The sequence below is a fragment of the Saccharomycodes ludwigii genome, chromosome IV, assembly GCF_020623625.1.
Source record: "Saccharomycodes ludwigii strain NBRC 1722 chromosome IV, whole genome shotgun sequence".
NCBI lineage: Eukaryota > Fungi > Ascomycota > Saccharomycetes > Saccharomycodales > Saccharomycodaceae > Saccharomycodes > Saccharomycodes ludwigii.
Window position 1 is genome coordinate 1,193,530 of NC_060203.1, and position 25,332 is coordinate 1,218,861.

At 31.5% G+C, this 25,332-nt stretch overlaps 8 protein-coding genes across 8 annotated transcripts; 5 read left to right on the forward strand and 3 right to left on the reverse strand.

Moving 5' to 3' along the window:
* Positions 1–123: 123 nt before the first annotated feature.
* On the forward strand, positions 124–1,626 carry ARP4 (Arp4p; the record flags this gene model as incomplete). Its single annotated transcript, XM_046078149.1, has 1 exon — positions 124–1,626. The coding sequence occupies one exon, from the start codon at positions 124–126 to the stop codon at positions 1,624–1,626; it is 1,503 nt and encodes a 500-aa protein (XP_045934537.1).
* Positions 1,627–1,786: 160 nt separating this feature from the next.
* HEL1 (E3 ubiquitin-protein ligase HEL1) lies at positions 1,787–3,529 on the reverse strand (the record flags this gene model as incomplete). Its single annotated transcript, XM_046078150.1, has 1 exon — positions 1,787–3,529. One exon carries the CDS (start codon positions 3,527–3,529, stop codon positions 1,787–1,789), a length of 1,743 nt encoding a protein of 580 aa, XP_045934538.1.
* Positions 3,530–4,072: 543 nt separating this feature from the next.
* SCDLUD_003598 (uncharacterized protein) lies at positions 4,073–6,736 on the reverse strand (the record flags this gene model as incomplete). The annotated part of the gene is made up of 1 exon (XM_046078151.1): positions 4,073–6,736. One exon carries the CDS (start codon positions 6,734–6,736, stop codon positions 4,073–4,075), a length of 2,664 nt encoding a protein of 887 aa, XP_045934539.1.
* Positions 6,737–7,505: 769 nt separating this feature from the next.
* SCDLUD_003599 (uncharacterized protein) lies at positions 7,506–13,421 on the reverse strand (the record flags this gene model as incomplete). Its single annotated transcript, XM_046078152.1, has 1 exon — positions 7,506–13,421. The coding sequence occupies one exon, from the start codon at positions 13,419–13,421 to the stop codon at positions 7,506–7,508; it is 5,916 nt and encodes a 1,971-aa protein (XP_045934540.1).
* Positions 13,422–14,397: 976 nt separating this feature from the next.
* On the forward strand, positions 14,398–15,558 carry SCDLUD_003600 (regucalcin; the record flags this gene model as incomplete). The annotated part of the gene is made up of 1 exon (XM_046078153.1): positions 14,398–15,558. One exon carries the CDS (start codon positions 14,398–14,400, stop codon positions 15,556–15,558), a length of 1,161 nt encoding a protein of 386 aa, XP_045934541.1.
* A 602-nt stretch (positions 15,559–16,160) lies between these two features.
* On the forward strand, positions 16,161–16,766 carry PST2 (flavodoxin-like fold family protein; the record flags this gene model as incomplete). The annotated part of the gene is made up of 1 exon (XM_046078154.1): positions 16,161–16,766. One exon carries the CDS (start codon positions 16,161–16,163, stop codon positions 16,764–16,766), a length of 606 nt encoding a protein of 201 aa, XP_045934542.1.
* A 1,345-nt stretch (positions 16,767–18,111) lies between these two features.
* REG1 (protein phosphatase regulator REG1) lies at positions 18,112–21,660 on the forward strand (the record flags this gene model as incomplete). Its single annotated transcript, XM_046078155.1, has 1 exon — positions 18,112–21,660. One exon carries the CDS (start codon positions 18,112–18,114, stop codon positions 21,658–21,660), a length of 3,549 nt encoding a protein of 1,182 aa, XP_045934543.1.
* Positions 21,661–22,306: 646 nt separating this feature from the next.
* On the forward strand, positions 22,307–25,069 carry VPS54 (Vps54p; the record flags this gene model as incomplete). The annotated part of the gene is made up of 1 exon (XM_046078156.1): positions 22,307–25,069. One exon carries the CDS (start codon positions 22,307–22,309, stop codon positions 25,067–25,069), a length of 2,763 nt encoding a protein of 920 aa, XP_045934544.1.
* Between the last annotated feature and the right edge of the window lie 263 nt (positions 25,070–25,332).

Sequence of the window (25,332 nt, forward strand, 5' to 3'; positions counted from 1 at the left end):
GCCCTCCATATCTCCGCTTCTAATCCAGTTGTTAATCATACAAAAGTTAATAAGAGGCTGGCAACACCATATATAATAATAATAATAATAATAATAATAATAATAATAATAATAATAATAATAATGATAAACACTGCTACTGGTTCTACCACTTCAACAACTAATAACGCCTCATTACAGGTTTATGCAGGTGATGAAATTACCTCAGTCATTATAGACCCTGGATCTTATACAACAAATATCGGCATTTCAGGATTGGATTATCCCCAAATTCAAACCCCATCATCTTATGGCATACAATCAGAGGAAGAATCAGACACAGGTAGCATTACAGACAAAAAAAAGAATGACAATAGCAGGAAGTTTTTCAACGAGCAATCTCTACTATTTCCCAGAAAAGATTATGAAATAAATAGAGTAGTTGAAAATGGAATGATTCTTAATTGGGATGTGGCCGAAGAACAATGGTCTTATTTTCTAGAAAAAGAGTTATATTTACCTTCGACAAAAGGGGTTCCCTGCTTTCTAAGCGAACCAATATGGAATACAGAAGATAATAGGAAAAAAAGTTTGGAGGTTTTATTGGAAAGTATGCAATTCGAGGCTATGTTTCTAGCACCGACACCTACTTGTTTATCTTTTGCCATGGGTAGAGCTAATTGTTTGGTGGTTGATATTGGCCATGACTGTTGTAGTGCTAGTCCCGTCCTTGATGGTTTAACCCTATCAAAGAGTACCAGGAGAAACTTTTTTGCTGGTAACTTTTTAAATGAGCTTTTAAAGGAAAAAATCATCGATAAATGCCAAAATTCAACTAAAATAAAAGACTTGATACCTTTATTTAAAATTAAACAAAAATCACCAGAATTAATACTTAAAAAATTTGATTTTGATATTCATCCTTCTTTGGTTAACTATGGTAATGAACGTGGGTTTCTGCAGGAATGTAAAGAGACTCTATTACAAGCTGTGCCTGGGTTAAAAAATGATTTACCATTGACAGCTTCAAGATTAATTGAATCGCCATGGGGCGAAACTATTGAATTTACTAATGAAGAAAGATATGAATTGCCCAACCAACTATTCGATCCAACAACCATTCCTGCAAATTGGCCAATTGATGCAAATGGAGTTGTAGAAACTTGGCATAATGATTATATTCCATTAAAAAGGAATAATAATAAACAACAAAATACAGAAACTCAAGATGATACAGCTACTCCAGCACCAGATACAGACTCAACCTTGCCTTCAGCAACAACGGCTGCTAGAAATAATGGAGATGAGCGGATTAACGACATCTCGGGTTTAGTTGATATCGTATATGCCTCAATCATGGATTGTGATGTGGATGTTAGAGGAACTTTGGCCCATAATATTGTCGTCACCGGTGGTACCTCTTATATACCGGGCCTTGTCGATAAATTACAAACTGAGTTGAGTAAGAAACTTCCAGCTTTGAAACTAAGAACGTTAACTTCAGGTACTTTAAATGAGAGAGTATATCAATCCTGGTTGGGTGGTAGTATCTTGACAAGTTTAGGCACTTTTCATCAATTATGGGTTGGTAAAGAGGAATATAATGAAGTTGGGGCCGATAGATTATTAAAGACAAGATTTAGATAAATAAATGTACAATTCATATCCAATATATAAAGAGTTAAGAAAAGTTAAGCCATTCGCCCAAAAGTCTGGGGAAGATGAAGAAAGAAAGATAAAAATATAAATAAAATTAAAATTAAATAAATAAATAAATAAATAAATAAATAAAGTACCGTTGACAAGATTAAGAACAAATCCCCTTCGACAATAATTCGCGACCACATTCAATCAACGCTTCCATACGCGCTTTAACGAATTGTGCCTTGTTCAAACATTTTAATTTCATTTCTAAAAGCATCCGTGGATCCTTTTCTGTAAATAATTGTGATAATTCCTCGATATTTGATGCTAGTAACAACTGGTTGTCCTCAAAAATCTTTGTTAGATTGTGTGATTGATCGGAATAATAACTTAAAGCAAAAGACCATTTAAGAGCTGTTCTTGCATTTATTAAATTATTGATGGACTCTTGTAAAAACTGGCCCTCGATCCATGAAATCCCCACTGTTTCTTGCATTGACTGAATCTTCTTCTCTATTTGAGCATATAATTTCATATCTAGTTTAGCACTTTGTTCATGTTCGGAAAATAGCCTATAATAATGTTTATATTTTTGAAAATCTTTTGGCAGTTTCCCATTTTTCGTTTTATTACTATCAGAATTTTCATCTTCAACATTATTTCCAACTTTACCCTTTTCGTATTTAATACAATTAAAAAAGCTATTTTTATGCGGCTCCCAATCTTGTTCACAAACCCAACAAAATTCATATTTACAGCCACCACATATCATATGATTACACCCACCGTTCTTTTCAATATTAACTGAACACCGAGGGCATTCTTTGGTATTTGCAAAGACCCAATTTAAAGTTGCAGATTCTTTATCAGCTTTTTTAATCCAATTATTTGCTAAACGACAATCTGCCGGTGCATGTTTTTCTCTTCCGCATTGGAAACAGAAATTGTGGTCATTATTACATTTTACATATGGAGAAATATGATACCTGGGAAACTCCACTAATTGGCAAGTGTCTTTAACATGTATAATTTGATCACAATCAGCAAAAGGACACCATTTATATTGATCAGAATGTTTAGTAATAAAGCTCCTTATACTAAATTCTAGTAACTTTCTACTTCCGTCATCCTTGTCTCCCATGATTAAATCCAAATCGTTCAAGTTTAGAGTATTATCACAGTTCATACATTTTACCAGCTTACTCTTATTTATTTCGTCTTTAATATATCTTTGGTAACACTCTTGGCATGCGTGGTGTTTACAAGTCTTGAGGTAGAAAACCCACTCTAAGTTATCTTCGCAACAAATAGGACAAACATAACTTTTCTTAGCCTCCAGCTTAATAACGTTTTTAATATCATTGCCATTGTCCGAACCAAATATATTTATACCACAAGAACTTAAAGTATCTTCCTTATTTTCGGTGTACCTTTCAATAAGACGGTCTTCGTTCCAGTCGAAATACGCTAATAAATTTAACAGTCGAGTTTCTGATATTTTAAAAATCGGTTTTAATCTTCTAATTTTACTTTCTATTAACATGTCATATAGTTGTAAGGTATTTAAACAATCATAATCCACCTTTACATCATTAATGGAATGTTTATTGCTAGTCGAACTTTTAGGGGATAAGTTCTTGGATGTCTTGAGCACATTTTCCTTAATATTTAAAAATTGGCTTTCAAAACTGTATGTATCACTGTCTGAATCACTATTTTCAAAAATAAATTCTTCAGTATCGGTATCACCATCGTCTTCTCCTTCTTCTTCTTCTTCTTCTTCTTTTTCTTCTTCCTCTTGCTCTTTTCCGATGTCGATGACTTCATAAAATTCATCCTCATCGGTGTAACTTAATTCGCTATTACTACCTATTGAATGACAACAAAATGGGTCCAATTTAGTCATGATAGACGATATTTATATTTTGCAAATCCTAGGCTCGTGCTAATGTTTATGAGCTTCGATTTATTTCTATTTGTAAAAAAAAATAATCAAGTAAAATAGTGAACTGATAAACCAACAAAATAAGTTACAAATGTTTAGGAGATTGATGGTAGTAAAAGTACATTGAAAGTTCTATTCGTTAATGGATATCCTTAGTCTAAAAAATATTATTGCCAAAAAAAAAAAAAAAAAAAAAAAAAAAAATATAGCTTTCGGTAAATGTTTAACGGTAAACGCATAAATATTAAATCACATGAGCTATTAATATATTTTAAATACATTACTTTGTAAAACATCTAATTAGCAAAAAAGAGCCTGACTGCTGCTCATAAAAACAATATATTAACTATATATGAGAAAAAAATCTAATAAGGTATATTGCGAACAATATCTATTAAAGAATGGGGAAAATAAAATAAAATAATAAAATAAAAGAAAAGAAAAGAAAAAAGAAAAAAAAAACACACGACAAAATAAAAATAAAAAATCATAAATATAGCTTAGTCATTTAGATAAAGAATCTTGAACCCTACCCAAAGCGGCTTTTACTCTCATACCAACACGGGTACTCAATTCATAATCACCGGCAAAATCTAATGCTCTCTGTAACCAATCTCTGGACTCCGTCAAACCATCAATATTCTTAATTTTCCAAGAAAATAAAGCACGTTCATATAGTGCAGATGGATATAACCAAGGATCTTGAGTTAACTTATTAAATCTGGTTTTGTTAGTAGTAGGATTAACATCATAAATAATTTCAGGTATTAACTCAGTATCCAAAATTCTACAACCTTCTTCAACACGACCAATTCTTCTATATATAACTGCAGTCATGAAATTTTTAATCATTTCTTGATCGGGCAACTTTAATTCAGTAGCTGGATTCTCATATTCAGTAATTAATTTCAAGCTTAATTTTAATAAATCCTCATCCATTCTTGAGAAACCTTGGTACAAATACGATAATTCGTGAACTGGAGAAGTAGCAATGGCATCCAATGGATCTTTGATATTATGTTTGGATTGAATAGCCTTAATTTGATCTACTTTTCTTTGCATAAATCTATCAAATGGTAAATTTTTAGCCATCCATTTTTTCTTATTCAATAAATTTGGAGCACTAAAGATCAACTCAACAGCCTTCTCATGATAATATTCTTTTTTTGAAGAGTCTAGTAAATTCATTTGGCACATTCTGTAATTCTCCAAATAACAGCAACCGGCAAAGTATGTGTAAAAAGCATGTGACCATTCGTTAATCTCAATTAAATACAAGAAATCTTGAGCAGCTCTCTCAAATTCATGTAAATGAACCAAAGTGATGGCCCTAGTGAAAACTAGTTGCGCTTTGACCTGCTTCATTTCAATAGTAGTAGCATCAATAGAGTCCATTAGTTCGACAGCTTCCTTTAATTTGCCCTTCTTAGATAAGAGCATACTTTCTTGCAATAGCCATAGGGCACTGTTAGGGAAAACAGCCCGTGCTTTCAATAATTCCCTCTCTAATCTAATACCAGGATGCAGTAACTCATCACTGGTCATCTCATCGGGATGCTGATCAGCTTTAGCATTATCATCAGCTTTTAACTTATCTACCAAATCGTTAGTCAATTCCACGTCCTCGGATCCGTTTTTTTCCTTCTGTTCGGTCTTAATACTGTGATCACTACTTTTCAAAGGGATGTCAAAATCATCATCAACAAACTGGAAAGGACCATTATAATAAAATAATAAAGCAGACAAACCCAAACCACCGTGAATATTTCTTTCTTTAACACATTTCCAAACCATTCTTAAACCATCTTCTCTATTACCCCTGACACCAATAACACTTAGGACTGCGCCGATGGCAGGTGGCAATAAAGATAAAATCACTTGTAGAATACCAAAGCATAGATTAACCCCAGAATGAATAAACTCATCAACAGTGCACTGCTGGTTGCACTTGGCTCCATTCAAATAAGTGTGCTGAACATCAATGTCTTCTTCAATGGCAGTGCCATCCTCATCATCAACTTTTGTTGAACTTATCCCTAATTCCGTACGTAATCTAATAGAGGCAGGTGGGTTCCCAATATGAGAACCACACAATCTTTTGTCTCTCATTTCATAGATCTTATCAGCAAATTCCAACAGTTCTTTATCTGTTTCTTCCAATGATTGAGCATTGCTAAACTTATATGGAACATCCATAGAAATTTGGGAAGCATTGTTAGCAGGAGAGTGGGTATTGGATTTAGACAAAGATGAGCTGCTAGAGGTACTATGAATACTAGTAACAGAATTAGAATGTAATCTTCCGGTTGGTGTATTTGGAATTCTCAAGTTGGAAGTGGATCCAGATTGATTATTACCTTGGATGTTGGTGGCACCTGATCTACTCGAAATACTAGCACTACTACTGTTTGTGGCTGGTGTTTCAACAACTGGAGTGGTAGCTGGAGTTAAGTTAGAAACGCTGGAAATAGATGGGTTTCTGGATGGTGCAGTAACAGTATGTTGTTGAGCACTGGGTGGTCTTTTACCACTGATGCTGGCACTGCTTGACTTGTGCTCCAGTTGGGCCTTATTAATCAATTTTAAAATTTCCTGTAAAGTATTATAAGCTTTTTTCAATTTTAACAAAGCTTTGGCACTCTCCATCATACTTTCACTGAACAACATCAAAAGAGCATTCAACAAACAACTTTCAGTGTAAGTAACCTGAAATTCGGTTCCTGGTGGGTACAAATGACTGGTTTTCAAGTTATACTTGATATTATATTGTTGCGCTTTTAAAGATAATTGCTCAGCCTTTCCCAAAGTGGCACCAGCCTTTAAGATGACGCTACTTTCAAACCCTAAAGTTGCCTCCAAGAACTCAATAACACCAGTAGCCAAGACTAAAATTGTTGGGCAGCCAGGGGGTACAATACTTTCCGATTTACCCTCGATGACTTGTTCTTCATCATTTAAAATTTTGAATCCTAGTTTGGTACGATCATCCAATAAATAATCCATTGCTTGTAAAGCAATCTCAAAGTCGTGTGCCTGTTTTAAAATCAACTTTGATTTTTTGATTATAGCATCATCTTTAGCTGAAGCACTAGTTGTAGAAAGTTCTGAAGAATTTGATTTGTTTGAAGAAATAGAATTTTGTCTTCCTCTTCCAAAAAACTTAAACATGTTGATTCCCTTTGATTAATAGTATGTTGTATGGAGTGAATAAATTTTATGTATATATATATATATTTTTTTTTTTTTATCTTTCCTATTAGAACTTGTCAAGAATATATTATTGAGCACAGTTAAAAAGTTTCTAGTCAAAACTTTGAGAGTTTTTCCTAATAAAGATGATTTGAAATAGGCTTTATAAAGAGAAGAAAAGAAAAAAAAAAAAAAAAAAAAAAAGGAAAAAAAGAAAAAAAAGGAGTAGTTATCGAATCAAGTATCTACTGTGGTAATAAACTGCACAAAAAAAAAAAATATGTATAATATATTCATTTTGTACAGAATCGCCGAACTTTTTTTTCCTTTTTCATTATTTTTTTTTTTATTTTTTAATAAACGGCGGACAATTTAATGGTTAATGAATATGATGAATATATGTTCGATATACGAAACTAGGAAAAAATCACCAATTTTTAATAAACTTTCTATATTTATTAATATTATAAACAAGGGCAAATAATACAATACTATATTGTTATTTTATTAATTATTTGTTCATTCCCTTATGGAAAGAAAAAAAAAAAAAAACTAGTATCTGTATATAAATACTATTTTTTTTAAATAGGGGGGGAGGATTTCATTTTTATCATGGATCATATTTTGTAGGCCTTCCAGTACAACCCCCCACCCGCCGTATAATAAATAAGTGAAAACTATGTCAATGAATAACAAGAAATCAGTTGCTTATTTATATTTTAATCAATAATGATAATAATAATGTTTATTATATCAGATTTTTCTTTAAATGCTTCTTCACTTTACTCCCACTTTCTTTAACTAATTTCTTACTAGAATGGTATAATTTACTACTCTCGCCATGATGTTTCTTCCTATGACTAGTACCACTATTAAGGGTAGCTTTATTTTTACTCTTGTTCCCACTTTTTTCAATAATTATGTGATCAACAGATTGCCAAACCTTATCTGCTACTTTATTAGGCAACTTTTTTCCATATAAGCATTGATCAATTAGCCACATACCAACAATAAAACTTTTCCTCGATAAAGTGCCATCCTTATTTAAGTCAACCATATTATATATCCTATATAATAATCGCTGACTTAATTTAGATCTATTCCATATTTCCAAAACAATTAGATTCAAAATGGCGTCCTTTTTTGCTGCGTGTTCCGAAACACCCTCCCAAGGTAATAAATTTAAATATTTGTTTTTATTGGAAATCCAGATACCCTCATATCTTTGCCTTTCACTGGCTGTAATATATCCCAAATCCAAATGGTGTTTCCAAGGTTTGTCCTCATTGAATGTCTTATTTGTTACTAAATAATCCCCGTTGTTATTGTTCTTAATGTTAGTATTGTGGTTATGGCCTGCTATGGACAAGCTACCATTAGATTTGTATAAGGAAGATATACTTGAATTGGTGGCTCCGTGTGCATCGTTATTCAAGCCTGATCCGTTATTATTCTTATTTTTGCTGCTATTATGACTATAACCAATGGGGAAACTTCCGTTAGTGAGATTTTTATTTTGGAGATTCAAACAGCTATTTCTTTTCTTGTTGTAATCTTTCTTTATTTGTTTTTTATTATTTCTCCTTTTTTTATTTGTTGAACCATCAACATCACTAGGTGGCAAATTTATCGAAGATGAAGTCGATGACAAAGCACTATCATCATCTTCTGTGCCGTCATCGTAATCAACACCGGCACCAGTATCAGCACCATCATTATAAAAATGAAAATCATCATCATATTTCGTATTTCTATCAGTAAATCCAACGCTATCATCGCTACTATCATATGAAGAAAAACTATGCAGATTGTTACTAGATAAGTTCTGTGTAATTGATGGTCTAATACTACTAACCAATGAATCCATGGATAACCTCTTCCCCTTTATTTTCATTGGGTTTAATAAAGATCTTACATTATTAGCAGTACTACTACTAACACTCCTTCTTGGTGTAGGGAAATTATCGAATCCATATAAATCTGAAGAAATAGGCGAGGTAGCTAAAGAAGACGGCAAAGAAGAGCATGAAGAAGTGGATAACCTGGATAAAGAACTGTGTAATGTGGTACCCAAATTTTTATCATTTTTATCATATAACAAATCACTTTTCAGTTTTTTACGAGCATTCTTAGCAACAGCGGCAGTTATTCCAGTTCCGTTAATGTTATAATTAGCTTCATTTGTTTTTAATTCATTCACATTTACAAAACTACTAGTACTTTTGTGTGGAATGACGCTGGAGGCAATAGAATAAAGCGAGCTTTTACTACGATGATGTTTGTACTGACTGTTTTTATTCATGATTCTACTGATATTTTTTTTGTCATTTATATCGTCATTATTCCGCATCGTAGTTAAAACATGGTGTTGCGCATGTTCTCTTGAAATACTGTTTCTTGGTGTGCTGCTTCCCTTCAGTTTACCAATATTTTTAAAACTATCTGCAGAAGCAAGTGCTTCTATGTTTCCACATGGATTAGACTGGTTCGTAATGATTGTATCTTGGGAAATAGTTTTTTTTGGAAGATCAACACGGTGATTTGATGGTTTAATGTTTGATTCATTAAAAAGAAAATCGTTTTCAGTGGTTCTGTTCACGATATTATTGCTGTTTGAAACTTCCTGTTCATTCTTAATAAGATTTGGTGGAGTGCTAGCTTTAAATTCGATATTTTTTTTGTTTTTAATCGTATTTATTGGTGTAGATTTCCCATCAGATCCAGTTGCAACAACATTTTGGTTAATGGAGGCAGTTTTGTGAGCGATTTTGCTCTGGCATCCTATATCGTTAGCAGATTTCAACAGTGAAGTGCTGGATAGTTTCGCTTTGCCATTATTAGCAGTGTCCTGCGATTTTATGGTCTTTTTAGCGTCTTGGGGCTTTTCAATTGACATTGGGCCATTAAAGTTTGTTTCATCACTTTTGGGTGAAGATATGTTTTTTAAAAACACTTTTTCCTTGGTGTTTTTAGTAGGATCCCTAGTATGATTCAAATCTTTAGTTATTGTGTTTTTGTTTGTAGTATTATTTGCCTTTTTATTGGAGTTTCCATTGTTCTTAAAACCTAATGAGCTACTCAGGCTTTTAAACTTCTTTTTCAAAAAACTATGTTTTAGCATTTTAGAGGATAGATTTTTTACAGAATATGTATTATTATTATTACTACTATTATTATTTTTCTTATTCTTATTATTCTTGGTATGCTCTTCATGTTGAGCATCAGTATTTTTTTTTAATTGAAATTTTTTGGTATCTACAGCATTAGTAGCAATTGTTATAGGTTTAGAAGGAGGTGATATTGAGATCAAATCATTACCAGGGTTGGTATTGTCAGTAGAAAGCGTAGTATTATTATTATTATTATTATTGTTATTATTATTATTATTATTATTATTATTATTATTATTATTATTATTATTATTATTATTATTATTATTATTGGTAGTTGTAGTGGTGGTGGTAGTCGCAGTTGTGGCGGTACCAGCAAAATCAGAAGTAACATTGGTATTGGCAATATTATTATTGGTAGTAGCATTATTTTTTTCAGTAATTGTTTTATTATGCATGCCACAATTAATTTCGGAGGGAGTTGGTGTGGGAGATACTACGTTAACTAAAGGAATAGTATCATCATTAGCAAAAAGACCCTTTCCATCTTGTTCAGCATCCTCTTCAGTAACGTTATTGTTCAGATTATCCTTAACAAACTTTTCATAAAATGATGTGTTCATAGTATTCGTGTTATTTCTATCTAATTGATCCATTTCGTAAGAATTTGTGCTGTGGTTGGAATTAGAAACGTTTTCGTTAACATTGTTGTTGTTGTTGTTGTTGCTATTGTTGTTATTATAAATGTTCATTTTATTATTATAAAGCATGTTATTGGTAGTTGTATTAGTATTAAGAGAAACACTATGAGCATTATTATTGGAAGATAATATAGAATCGCTGTTGTTACTCATTGTATCACCACTCATAATACTCCGCAAGTTACTATTTGAATAAAGACTCGATCTCAACCCATTATGTGTATTATCAATACCGAGTACTCTGCTGTTTGTAATAATTTCATCGTTTAATGGAAAAGTGGCACAAATATTGTCGACAACTCCATTGTTATGAGTACTAGCTGTAGTCTCATCAATAGAAGGTGATATGGTAATTTTATTGGTATCATTTGAGGTGGATATAACAGGAGACGGAGGTGCTTCTGAAATAACTGATGAATGAAGGATAGGTGGTGGCGGTGGTGGTGGAACTCTATTATTATTACTATAAACGCTACTGCTTAAAGTAGAACTGCTTTTTTTATGAGTTAAAATGTTCCCGTTGTCATTTGCAAGAGTATTCTTTAAAGTATTATTACTAGCACTGTTATTCGAGGTTGGCAGTTTCGGTACCATAGTACTAATATTATCACAATTTTGTGGAGCCTTAGTGATTGGATTTTCCTGTTTGAACATATACTCACCCTCATTTTTTGCATTATATTCTTCGCTTGGAATATTGGATCCTATACTGTTATATTGATCATTTTTATCATCTCTATTAACACCAACAGTAGAAAAACCAGTATTTTCAATGGATGTAGACAACTCGGATTTATCTAATGTTTTCTGGGGAGCATGGTCCTTACTTATCCCTGGCTTCTTTTTTGCTAGATTTGTATTATTCGCAATAGAAAGTAATATATTTTTGCTATCAGTTGCGACGGCATCCTCCTTGGTACTGTTGTGATTACCATGCGAAACATTTCTAGATAAAATGTGTTTTTTATAAGAATTGATGGCTTCATTGGCAACACGTTCAGTTATTTTGTTTAATTTATGTATAGCAGACATATTAACATGGGTAGTATCACAATTATCATTGCTATCGCTATTAGTAGTAATATCATTTTCAAAAGCAGGTTCGTGAATAATACTAGGACTTGAATAAATTGAACACATTGGTTCGTTAGAAGATGCTACAGATAAAATATCCAATGACCCTCTAGGATTCATTATACCATTATTATTATTATTATTATTATTATTATTATTGACATTATTATTATTGATATTATTATTGTGGTTGTAAATCGATGAGCATAGGGAAGTAACCCTTGATATACTTGATGCAGCATCTGAGTCATTAATGTGAGAGTCATCATCTTTCTTTATGATATTTGTACGCATAGTATTCGGACTAGTGTTTACCCCATTATTTTGTTTGTTATTTAGACTGCTATTTTTGTTGCTCTTGCTAACTTCATCTGTATTTGGGGTATTGTGTTTAGCATCGTTTAGAGCGTCATCTGAAATATTGATAGTTCGATTATTCTTTGTAAAGTTATTGACATTGTAATTAGTGCTGTTACTGACTAAATTTATTGAATTATTACTAATTGTTGGGTCATTTTTGTTATTTGTAGTAATATTTGTATTTGATTTTGGTATAATGCCTAAACTTCTATTCAATTGTTCTAATTGCAATTCTTTCTCCTTCTGCTTCTTAATAATAAGTTGTTGTAATATTTTCCTCTTCTGTTCTTCTTCTTTTTGTTTTTGTATAATTTGTTGTTTAATTAATTGTTTCCTTCTTTTATTTTCTTCAATTTTTTCCTGTTCAAAAGTAGTTAATGCCTTGGAAGCTGCTGCTGCTGCTGCTGCAACTACGTTATTACTGTAAGTAATAGGTATTCGTTTATGAGTGTTTTTTGTTGGGGTATAAGGTCGAACACTCGTATTATAGGAAGTTTTAAGAATATCATTATTATCTAAAACTTCAGTGTATTTTCCCTCATCTTGTTGTTGTTGTTGCTGCTGCTGTTGTTGTTGTTCTTCCTTTTCTTGTTGTTGTTGTTCCTCTTTTCCCTTTCCTGATTCTTTGTCAATAGTATCCAAGGTTGTTTGATCCTTTTCTTTATCAGTCATAATATTAGTAGTGACAGAAGCAGTTCTAGAACAGCAATTATTAAATTTTATAGTGCTATTTGTACCAGTACTGCTATTACTTATAGATCTATGTCTTTGTTTGGATAATAAGTTTGAATTTTTGCTAGAAATACTATTTTTTCTGCTATTGTTAGTACTGCTAGTGGCGCTGCTAGTATTACAGATATTTATGCCATTTAAAACACTACTTGTTCTACTTTTGGCAAGAACATTGGAAAGACCAGTATTACTAGCTTTCCGTTTTATAATACTACTTGATCTACTATTATTGCCACCACCATTTGAGGACTTACTTGCTTGAATATTTTTGTTTACCACTAATTTAGGAGGATTTCCTATGGAGGAAGACGAAATATTCCTAATATCATTGTTATTGTTATTAGCAACGGGGATTCTATAACGTGATAGTAGTTCTTTTCTTTCACTTTCAGAAATGCTATTATTTCTTTTAAATATATCACTTGGCGGTACTGGTCGATTTTTTGAAGAACTGGTACTATTAATGCTAGCGACTCTCCGTATAGTTTTATTAGTATTTCCGTTACTCCGTTTAGTGATTGAATCAGGAATAGAAATATCAGATGTTTTAATTGCAGTTGTATTTATATTTGAGTTTCTATATTTAGCAAATATTGCTTGTGCTGCCTTTACTGAATCAGAATTGTTACTGTTGTCAGATGCATAGGGCGATTGATAATAAGTATTCCTATTATTCGAATAATGCATGACTTATATATATGTGTATGTGTGTAACTTGGCTTTATTTTCTTTTCTTTCTCTCTTTTGGTTATATAGTTTATACTGTAATTTTTGCTTATTTGTCATATATCTTGTTTAGTACTACACATAAGTGTTTTTTATTTTTTTTTTTTTTTTTTTTTTTTTTCTTTTTTGTTGATGTGTGATAGCAAGCAGCAAAAAAAAGTGTCAAGATTGTTTAGTATTTTAATACGATATGTTATTATTCATGGAGAATGGCTATGCTGATTAGTTAGTTAATTATCCAAATTTTTTTAATTTTTTAATTTTTTCCGTTTCGCTTGCTGTATAAATTTTATTGTTATTTTTGAACGAAGAATAAATTAATGGTAATTGATACCCGGCTACTATCTTTTTTTTTTTTTTTTCGAGGCTCAGCACAAACATTTGTAAGATTTTTAAGAAAAGGATTATGGGGAATTGGAAAGGAGAGTGGAATATTAGAATAATCAGCGGGTCAAATATGTGTTAGAAGTAAAGGTTATAAGTAATTTTATATTAGCTTCACTATTTTTTACTGGATAAATCATACTCGTTGTCGTTGTTATTATATTGTTCGTCTGTTTATGTTTGTTTTTTTTTTTTTTTTTTTAGTTATTGTTTATTTTTAATTATGTAAAATTGTATTTTTGTTTTGTATACAATAATTAAATAAATAATTTGTACGGAAAAATTAAACAAAATGTTTAAAAGTATTTTTTATTTTTTACAGGTAAATAAACATATCGCAATGTACCACTTACTTCACTGTCCTTTTCGTCACTCCCCCCCCCCCTTTTTTTTTTTCTTCTTTCTTTCGTCTGTTTCCTTTTTGTTTGGGTTCATTTTCAACCTGTGTAATTTTAATATAAATAAGTCTCTTCTTTAGAATTAGAAAAAAAAATTATAAAAGAAAACAAATATAATTAAAGCATAAATATATATAAAAGCTACATAGGAAATTATGACTGTTAAAACTTTTACATTATCTGGTATTGAGCCATTCATTATACCATCACAATCAAGTACTGATACTAAAGAGTTGGGTAGTAGACTATCTGAAGGTATTACTTATATCAAAGAATACAATAGAATATATTGGGTTGATATTTTTTTAGGTGAAATTTATTCTTGTAATGGTAACACTCAAGGTGGCTCCGTTCCCGATGGATTGTTAAAAATTAAATTAACTAAATCCAATTACAAATCTGCCGGAAATACAACAATTCCCTATCCTGGTGCCGAGATTTCGTATGATGAAAGATGTGGTGTTGTTTTTCCTACCACAATTAATCCTAATACTGTACTTTTTGGCGGTAAGCATGGGGTTGGTGTGGCTGATTTATCCGCTAATACATGGCATTATAAATTACTTTACAGGGACCATGTTAAAGGTGCAGGCAAAGATTGGGCCAATTTGAGATCTAATGACGGAAATGTCAATCCTATTAGCGGCGATATTTATATTGGTGTAATGAAAGATTTCCAAAGCGATGACAAATTTTTAGAGCAAGGTTGTGTATTGAAAATTGACAAGAGTTTTACTAATGCCAAAATTGTTGTTGATAATATTAAAATTCCAAATAGTATTAATTGGTATAAGCAAGATGATAGTTGGAAGGTTTTACTTACTGATAGTTTGGGATTTAGAATTTTGCAATTCAAGGTGGATTCAAAAACTGGTGATTTCGTTACCGCTAGTTCTACTACAGACAATAAAGAGACATACCCAGTTAAATTTATTGATATTATTAAATCTAATAATGAAAAATTTGCTTCACCTGAACCTGATGGTAGTGTGGTTTATAAAAACAAATATTTTATCACTGCAGTTTGGTCAAGTAATAAAATTCAAATATATCAAATAGATACTTCTGCTAATTCATCTGAGAGATTAAAGTTTGAGTATATTTTGCCCGACACCAGATTGATCTCCTGCTGTTGTCTAGGCCCCAAATATAATGAGTTATTAGTCACTACAGCTAGTGAAGATATTCCCAACAAAATGTATAAAGGTGGGTGGATATATAAGATTGATTTATTAAAAGATAATCCTTCATTATTTTGTAGGGAAAAAGATGATACTTTTGCTGAATCATCTAAAATTTTGTTTAGATTATTATAATTGGTTAGTTATAGGTGTTCTAAATAATATTACATAATAGTATTAATAATAACAATTGTTTTAGTAATATACTTTTGCCTGCTCATAAGAAGTTTTGTTTAAATTATTGTAACTAGTTAGCAACATATGTTTAAAGTATGATTATATAATAATATTTTTTTTTTTAGTAATTAACTTAGTAATGATTTAGTAATATACTTTTTTAGACTATCCATTGATATAGGGTGGGTATATTATGGCGTAGACGCTTTTTTTTTTTTTTTTTTTTTTTTGGATAGGCAGGCATTAATAAGTTATTAATAATGACAGATAATAGAAAATAAAATACATATGATTTTAATACAATCAACAAAAAAAAAAAAAAAAAAAAAAAAAAAGGTTTATTAATTTGACAGTACTAATATATATAAGGGAGTGCTTTTAGTTTAGAAAAAGGATAAAAAAAAACTCTTTATATACATTTTATTTTGATTCATCATTTAAAATTGTATATTCATAACCAATTACTTATTATAGAACGGAGAACATACAATATACAATTAAAAAAAAAAAAATATAAACAAACAACCAAACAAACAAACAAACAAACAAACAAGCAAAAAATGGCCAAAAAAGTTGCTATTATTATTTACACTCTATATGGACATACCGCTATTTTAGCTGAGGCTGAAAAGAAAGGTGTAGAAGCTGCTGGCGGTGAAGCTGATATTTATCAAGTTCCAGAGACCTTAAGTCCCGATGTGGTCAAGGCATTGGGTGGTGCTCCCAAACCTGACTATCCAGTTGCATCTCACGAAATATTGACTCAATATGATGCCTTTTTGTTTGGTATTCCAACAAGATTCGGCACCATGCCAGCTCAATGGAAGGCATTCTGGGATAGAACTGGTGGATTATGGGCTCAAGGTGCCTTACACGGTAAAGTTGCCGGTATATTTGTTAGTACTGGTACTGGTGGCGGTAACGAAAACACTGTTGTATCTAGTTTAAGTTGTTTGGTTCATCATGGTATTATATTTGTTCCATTAGGTTATAAGAATACTTTCGCTCAATTATCCAACGTTACTGAAGCTCATGGTGGTTCTGCCTGGGGTGCTGGTACTTTAGCTGGTGCTGATGGTTCTAGACAACCAAGTGATTTGGAATTACAAGTTCATGAAATTCAGGGTAAAACTTTTTATGAAGCAGCCTCCAAGATTATTGCTTGATTGATTTTTAATATCAATCTCTCATTATCGTCTTTGTAGTTGTTGATAATCATACTAAATAATTTTTTAACTATATATAATGTGAATAAAAACAAAACAAAAAAAAATTTTTTTTTAAGGAAGAATAATTTTTTGGGAATATACAAAAAGCATAAAAAAGAAAAAGTTTTACTAACAAACACGATAACAACGAGTATGTTTATCTGGGAATAGATATTGGTCACTCCTTTGGCAAGTTCCCTCCAGAACTTTTCTCCAAACATGAAAAAAATGATTTTAGTAATTGTTATATATGAGAAAAAGTGAATTGAAGTTTGTGGCAATATTACGCATTATCATAATATAAAGATTTAGTGAATTTATATAAATTCAAACATTCTATCTTATTGCAAGCCGGACTAAAAAAAAAAGATTTGAATGAAAAGTGTATATCTTAACATTACGAAATATAAACTCTTTCTCGATACTAATTATGATATAAACCGACTTCCCTTTTCCCCCGGATTTATGCATCGGATAAAAATTATACGAAGACGGTGGCAAGAAACAGACCTGCACTCATTTTTCACTTACTTAAAGGAATGGATGCATTACCCCGCATTTAATTTATCATACTATTGAGTAATTCCATCGTTTTACACGAAACTCAAAAAAAGTTTTTTTTTTTTTTCTTTTTCTTTTTCTTTTTCTTTTTCTTTTTTTTTTTTTTAATAAACCGACTGAGAGAACAAGGTAGTAAGGGGACGGGAAAGGAAAGAAAAAAAAAAATAATTTTAAATAAACCATAAAAAGAGTAAAAATTGATTTAAGTATGGAAACATAGAAAAGCAAGCAGACGAATTAGAGCATATATATATATACATTCCATATACAGAAACAATAATAAAAAATTACTATGAAAAATTAAAAAAAAACAAAAACAAAAACAAAAAATAAATTAAATTAAATTAAATTAAAAAAGTGCATGGAAAGCGAGCGAGGGGGAGGGGAAGGGAGTGAGAATACAGAAAGAGTTAACTTAAACTAAAATGTAAAACTTTCTTACTTCCAATAATCCCAAAATAAAATTAACCTTTATTACTTTTTTATTCTTTCTCTCTCTTATTTTTTTTATATCTTTTTTCCTCCACCTACATTCTCATTCTCACTCTCACTCTCTTTAAATCTGTCAATTTAAACATTAAATAAAAAATAAAAAAGAAGAGACAGAAATATATATATATAAAAAAAAAAAAAAAAAAAAAAACAAAAAAGAAAAAAGAAAAAAGAAAAAAGAAAAAATATAAATAGTATCACAAGTAAGCTTCATTATATTTAGAATACTACATACACATCTATTTCTGCAATGTCTAATAATTTAGCAGCATATTTCACAAAGGGTAGTACTACTACTGATGATAATAGCAATAATACTTCTTCCACCAGTTTAAATGCTACGGATACAATAAATGAAGATGATGACATGGGTCCTAAAGTTTCTATGGCTGTAGAGGCTAATAACGACGAGGACTTTAATAATAATACCTTCAGTTTGAAAAGAACAAGAAGTATGGGTCTATTAGGAGATTATGTGGACCCTGCGAAAAAATTATTAGGTGGTCAATCAGATGCCAATACAGCAATGGGGAAAAAAGGAAAAGAAATAAAAAATGTTACTGATAAAGATACTCTTGTATCAGATTATAATGATAACAGCAATAGTAACAGTACGGATAGTTTATACAGTAACGAAAAAGAAGACACCAATTCACCCCCTATTCCCGACGATGACAGCTATTTATTAACTCATGATGATAACGATGTAGTGGACGAGCCGAAAAGACATGTAGATTATTTTTCACACCAATGGGATGAATCTGACATTTCTAAATCCTGGAAATATATCATATTGAAAAAGAAGAAAAAAACTGGCACCAGGGAGGAGTATGACGAGGATTTGGTTAATGCTGCAAGGTTGGAAAATGCTAGTTGGCGTACCTGGGCTAAAGCCCGCAACAATTTAAAAACTGTATCGCCTGAAGTTGTTAATTGGAGTAAAGATAGTGATGTTACATGGTTATACGGACCAATTGTGCCAGCCGTGAGCGAACGTCATCGCAACACTGCTCATAACGGCACTAGTGGCAGTGCTGATACAGTTGACCAGGATGTTGATGCATATGGCTCAGATGGGGAAACAAGCATTAGGACTGTAGTTAAAAAAAAATTGAAAAATAAAAATATTCTTGAGAATCATACAACAAATAGTAATAAACCTGTTATTAAACCTATTTTAAAGAAAAGGACAGTTACGGAAATAATTGAAGAAAATTCACAATGGAAATTAAATTTGGCAAGAAAACATTTGTTGCATCATCACCATCCTCAAGGAACTGCTCATGGTACATATAATAATACTATTATTAATGATGATTATGATGATAACGGTAATAGAAGTGCTACCTATTCCCCATGTTTGGAAGATATTCAATATCCACACGAGGATTACAATGCCCTAGCTGCAAAGGTTAACGCACAGTATTATCGTATTCCTGTAAAGGATGAAGTTAGTACTAGCAATAAAGACAATGATTCTTCAATTCAAAACACCGATAAACCATCAATTGCATCTACTAACAGTTATGCTACGAATGATAATAGAAATAATATTTACAATAATGATAATGATAATGATAAACAAAATGAATTCTATATAGAAAATGATACCAATATCAACAAGAACGATATTAGTGTTAATGTTAACAACAACAACAACAACAACAACAACAACAACAACAACAACAACAATAATGACAGTGTTAACACCGGTATTAACAATAGTGGTTACAATGAAAACGACAATAATGCTGGCGCTGACGATACTGCTGAGGAACCTAGATTAATGTCTATTTTATCAACAGCGAACAACGCAAAAAACAGCGGGATTTTCACCACTAGGGCCACTAAACGTCATATTCACTTTAACGATCGTGTAGAACAGTGTATTTCAATTGACCCGTCCGCACGCTTGTCTTCTGTAAGTTCTGGTACTGACCATGAAGGTTCTGACTCAGATTCAGGTTCAGGTTCAGGTTCAGATTCAGATTCAGATTCAGATTCAGATGATGGCGGCTTGTTTATTAATACTTCGGCAGGACGTTCCATAGCCAATAATAATAGTGCTATCAGTCGCAGAAACTCATCTGTTTCTACTTCGCCGGATAGTTTTCAGCTAGGCAGCAGAGGTAATAGAAATGATGCCACTAGCATTACTGGTAATAACGATGCTCTAAGTAAGACGTGTCCCATTATAAGATTATTGCCTGCGACAAGCTTGAATTATGGTTCCGATGATTCTGAGTATTACACAGATAGCGATGAAGAAGTAGAACACCCGTATTATTCGGATACTGAAACTCATAACTATGAAAATGGAGTCAGTAATTATGGTAATAATGCCAACAGCAATAGCAATAATGTCGATAATAACGGTAGTAATGGATATGGTAATGCATTATCACACAATGTAAACACTTCTAGAGGATATGACTATATGTATGATTACAATACGGTTTACACAGGCGATACCTCATCTTTTTTCAATATGAATAATAAGTGCAATTTTCTAGATGTTCCACAAGAATTTCAGTCACCGCACCCAGAAGATTCCGCCTCTAAGTCTAATTTGAATAATAGACCAATTACTTCATCCATTAATTCGCCTGTTTTACCAACAAGCTCTACCTTTATTCCTAAGAAATTAGGTAGTGGTGATGATGGTGATGGTATTGATAATCCCGATACTACTACTACTACCACCACTATAGCCGCTGATGCTCCTGCTGCTGCTGCCACCAATACTACTCATAATAACGATGAACCTCAGTTTATTGAACACAGTCCAATTAGCGATCAAGAAAGTGATAGTGATGATGGGATTATATTGAAAAGAACAAATAGTGGCAGGATACCTTCCAATCATAATTTACAAAGTTTAAGTAACAATATTAGTCACACACATAGTTTTGTTACAGGAAAGCCATTACTAAATTTAGGTGGGCATAATAATGATACCAACTCCAATATCACGGACAATACTGATAAAAGCAATAATTTAGGTCCATTTTCTAATGCTTTGACAACTGATGCTTCCAAACGTCACAATAATTATAATATACACCACGAACATAAATTAGTTGCACCTAAAAAAAGGTCGTTTGTATTTTATGATAGTGATGATGAGGATGCCGATGAAGGGTCTACTAATTGTACAAATGAAAATAGCGGGATAGCTGATTCTAAAACCGCTCCATCAAATGTTGTCAATAATACTAATACTCCTCCTGATTTGCAAAATGATAAGCTTAGTAAAAGCATTATTATTCCAACAGCGCCTAGGACTACGACGTCTTCGTTATTAAGGGAGGCTAACTGCCACAATAACAGTTCTATAAGGTTAAGTCCAAATTCTGCGTCCATGCAAAAAATCCTTTCATCAAACTCGTCTGACGGGATATTGTCCAATTCTTCGACCAATACAAATAATTCCTATACATCGATTAATAATACTTACACTGGTAATTATATGGGTGGAAATAATTTAGTTAAGGTGAGCTCTAGTAATACACAAGCTTCGTTAAGTGATGTTGCCGCAAAGGGGTACTTTGCAGCTCCTGTTATTCATTCTTCTGGTAGTAATAATAGTCTGCACGATGATATTTTATGTGCTTCTTTCAACAATAGTAAGTCGAAAACAAATGTGAATGCAGGTGATACTACACATTTGGATAATATCAATGACAATGCAACTATAACAGACAGTAACAATGGCAGTAAAGAAGAAAATATTGGTAGTATGATGAATAGTGCAAGAGAAATTGCTAGTAAGTATTTGCATTCATGGAAAAAGGAGTGAACGTTTGGATTGACAAGAATACCATAGTATATATATATATGTGTAATTTTTTATTCAATGGTTAGGAGCTTCTTTTTTTTTTTTATTTTTTTCTTTTTCCTTTTCTTTTTCTTTTTATTTTTCTTTTTTTTTTTTTTGCATTTTTTTTTGCATTTTTTTGCTATTTGTTATGTTCATTTGTTCATTCTATTCGCTTAAATATATATATATATATATATATATATTAATGTTAACTCACATTAATGATTACAAAAAAGTCTTATTCACTTGGACATAAATATGTACATCTACACTTTTTTTAGAGGTTAAAACAAATTTTTTTTTTTTTTTTTTTTTAATATTTTTATGTTCAATTCTTTCATCAAAGAACTTTTTTATCCGAAGTTCCGCTTAATATTAAGTCCTTTTTTTTCTGTTAACAGCAAAAATTTTCCCAAAAATTAAAAAAAAAAAAAATATTTATATACACACATATAGTCGATAATATATATATATATATTTATACATATAGCGCTATAGCTATTACAAGTAAACAAAACATAAAAATAAAATTAAATCTATTTTTTTTTTTTTTTTTTTTTTTTTTGAGACAAAATAACAAATAGCAACAATAAAGTTAATACACACACATACACTTGCATCCAATATGCCCGAAGTTGTTATTACTAATGATGATGAAACTATATCTTTGAATAAAAATATTGATAAATCAGATTCTTTGACTATTGATGATAGTTTTCAAAGCAATTCTACAGCTAATCATAACCATTACCAAGAAATAGGAGGTGGAAGTGGTACAAACAAGCGCACCGATCTAGATTCTTTAAATGATGATTTGTTAAGTGTGCATGGCAATGGTTTAGCTTCACCAGTTTTCCTGAAACCTTCATCAATATCAAATTTCAATGGCAGATCACCTAGTATAGATTCAATGTCCAGAAGAAGTTTTGACACTTCTTCCCTGTTTACTCCAAGAGGAAGTATAGATAACATGCGAACATCCTTTACATTTGGTAGCCCCGAAAGAGGCAATGATAATGGGAACAACAGCACTGCTAAGAAAATGTTTTTGCTCAAACAACAACTAAAACAACATAGTGGGAGTGTCGTATATTCTCCATTGGGAAATAACTCAATTTATGAAGTCGTTATGAACACGAGAAGAAAAAATTGGCTAAGACCAGCCACAGTGGAGGATATACCACCAGTTAGATTAAGCAAGGAGGCTTTTTTACATGATTCCTCCAATTGGAAACCGCTGTTAAAAGAATATTTGAATTTGATATCTAATGATTACAACCGCTTTAGTTCTTTGATAAATCACAAAGATGATGCGGTGAATGATAAGAACATGGACATCATTGAAGGTGATGCAGAAGATGTTATTGACAAAATACCAGACATTTTTTTTGACAAGAATTTTAAACTAGACAATCAGCGTATATTAAATAGAATTTGTAATTTTAAATTTGATTCAAATTATGAGGAGCAGTTGTGCACAGTTGGGTCACAATTAAATGAGTACTTAGATATTGTGGAAAATAGATTAATTGCCGAAATTAATGATCATTCACATCAGTTTTTCAAAGTATTGGAAGATGTTTCAGACGTTAAAAAAGATGTTATCTCCTTAAAAGCTGATTTTGTTGCATTATCTAACAATTTGCAAAAAATGAAACAAGACAAAATTGATTTCAAGATTGGAAATCTAGAAAAACAAATCAAATACACTAACGTTGCTAAATTGGAGCATGGGCTATTGAAAGTCCGTGAAACATTGAACATGATTGAGTCATTGCAACTTGAATATAATAAAGACGATTCAAATACGAATTTACACAACTGTTTAGATAAGATTGATGAAATTGAAACTTACATTAAAAGTAGTGGACTAAATATAGGTAAATTACCTGGGTTATCTAAATCAAGAGAACTTTTATCTGCTATGAGAATAGAAATAGGCGGCAAATATTCGGTTAAATTTTGTAATTTATTAATGAAGGATTTAGACCAATTCAGCGAAAAGATAGCACGTGAAAATGGTGAAAATTCTCAGTTTTTGGTAAAGAATTTAACAAAACAAAGTAATTTTAATGAGTTTGACGATGATTTAAAGAACAACATCAAAGATATAGTTAAACAGTTAAACAGATGTGAAGAGTTAACGACATCTTACCAATTATACCAAGACAAAATTTTGAATAAAGTGAAAGATTGCATTAAATCAGAATTATACGCGGCCTCTAAAAAACAAGAAGATGAAACAAATAGTATTAACAATAATGATACACAGCCTCCAAAATTATCTGTTTTGATTAGAGATCAAACACCAAATGAATTTCAACAGATGTTGGAAACTATTTTCGCAAATGCTTTTAAATGTTTCACTAGACTGTACGGTCAACAAAAGCTGCTATTAGATATTGGAATTAACGAAACTTTTAATTATGCTGCCAATTGTAGTAATAAAAACGGCTCTGTTGAGCAGGAAAACCAACACAATATGATTATGCAATTGGATATAAGAAATGGTATCAGCGAGTCCATACGCATCGTTCAGTTAAGAATGGCCAAGATTATAACAGTTAGAAGGGATCTTAACTTAAAATTAAGATTTGACCATTTTTTAAAATTGTACAATATAATTGCGTTATTTATTAAACAATGCGAGACTTTAAGTGGGGACGTTTTAACGTCTAACTTAAACGATGTTTTAAATCAACAGGCATCGAATTACTGCAATTATTTACCAACATATTATATTAAGCATATTCAATTAAAAATAAATAAGGAGAATTGGGTACCATTCATTGTTACACCAGAAACCCAAACCGATGTTAATGATATCGTATCTTCTGCAGACATCAATCCGTTGCACTGGCTAGATTATGGCAAGTTGGGAAATGAACCAAAAGAGTATGAACAAACACAACAAGATGATAATAATAACGGCCATAAAAAATCTGTTGTGGTTCATGATAAGACTTTTGTGGCCAGTAGTTCTTTATTGGAAACTCTGGAGTATATTAAATCGGCGTTAATTTTATCCCTAAATTTACCATCTAAAAATTTACATCTATTAGAAAAAGCTTGTATTGACCTATTAAAATTCTATAATTCTCATACAGTGGCTTCTATAACTACCAAAGACCCTAATAGTGGAGAACTGCATTTGAAATTCGGAAAGAATTTTAGTATATTAGCCGAATCGTTGGAGTGCTTGAAGGAAATTGTAATTATTTTAAAAAAAACCTTTCAAAGATTAAATGACGAAAAAAAAACCGGCACTTCTACTCATACTAATCATTTTTCAATGTTGCCAAGTAAAGTTTATAATGATTTGATAGACCAATACGAAAAGTCCTCCCAATTAATATTGCATTCAAACATTCCGCCACCATTAGAGTGAATAACTTATCAATAAAAAGGAGGGACAAAGAGAGAGCAAGATATAAAACTGTGTATAATTCTAGCACTTTTTTTTTTTTTTTTTTTTTTTTGTCTCCCTTCTTAATACACATTTATCAGCATTGTCATTTTATAAGAATACTAACTGTTAAAGAATGAATAAACTTTAAGACAATTTTATTAGCTATTCTTTAGAGTTCCAATATGTAAATATGATATTTGTCATATTTACTTGTATTACTTATTATAAACTATCGTTTTGTA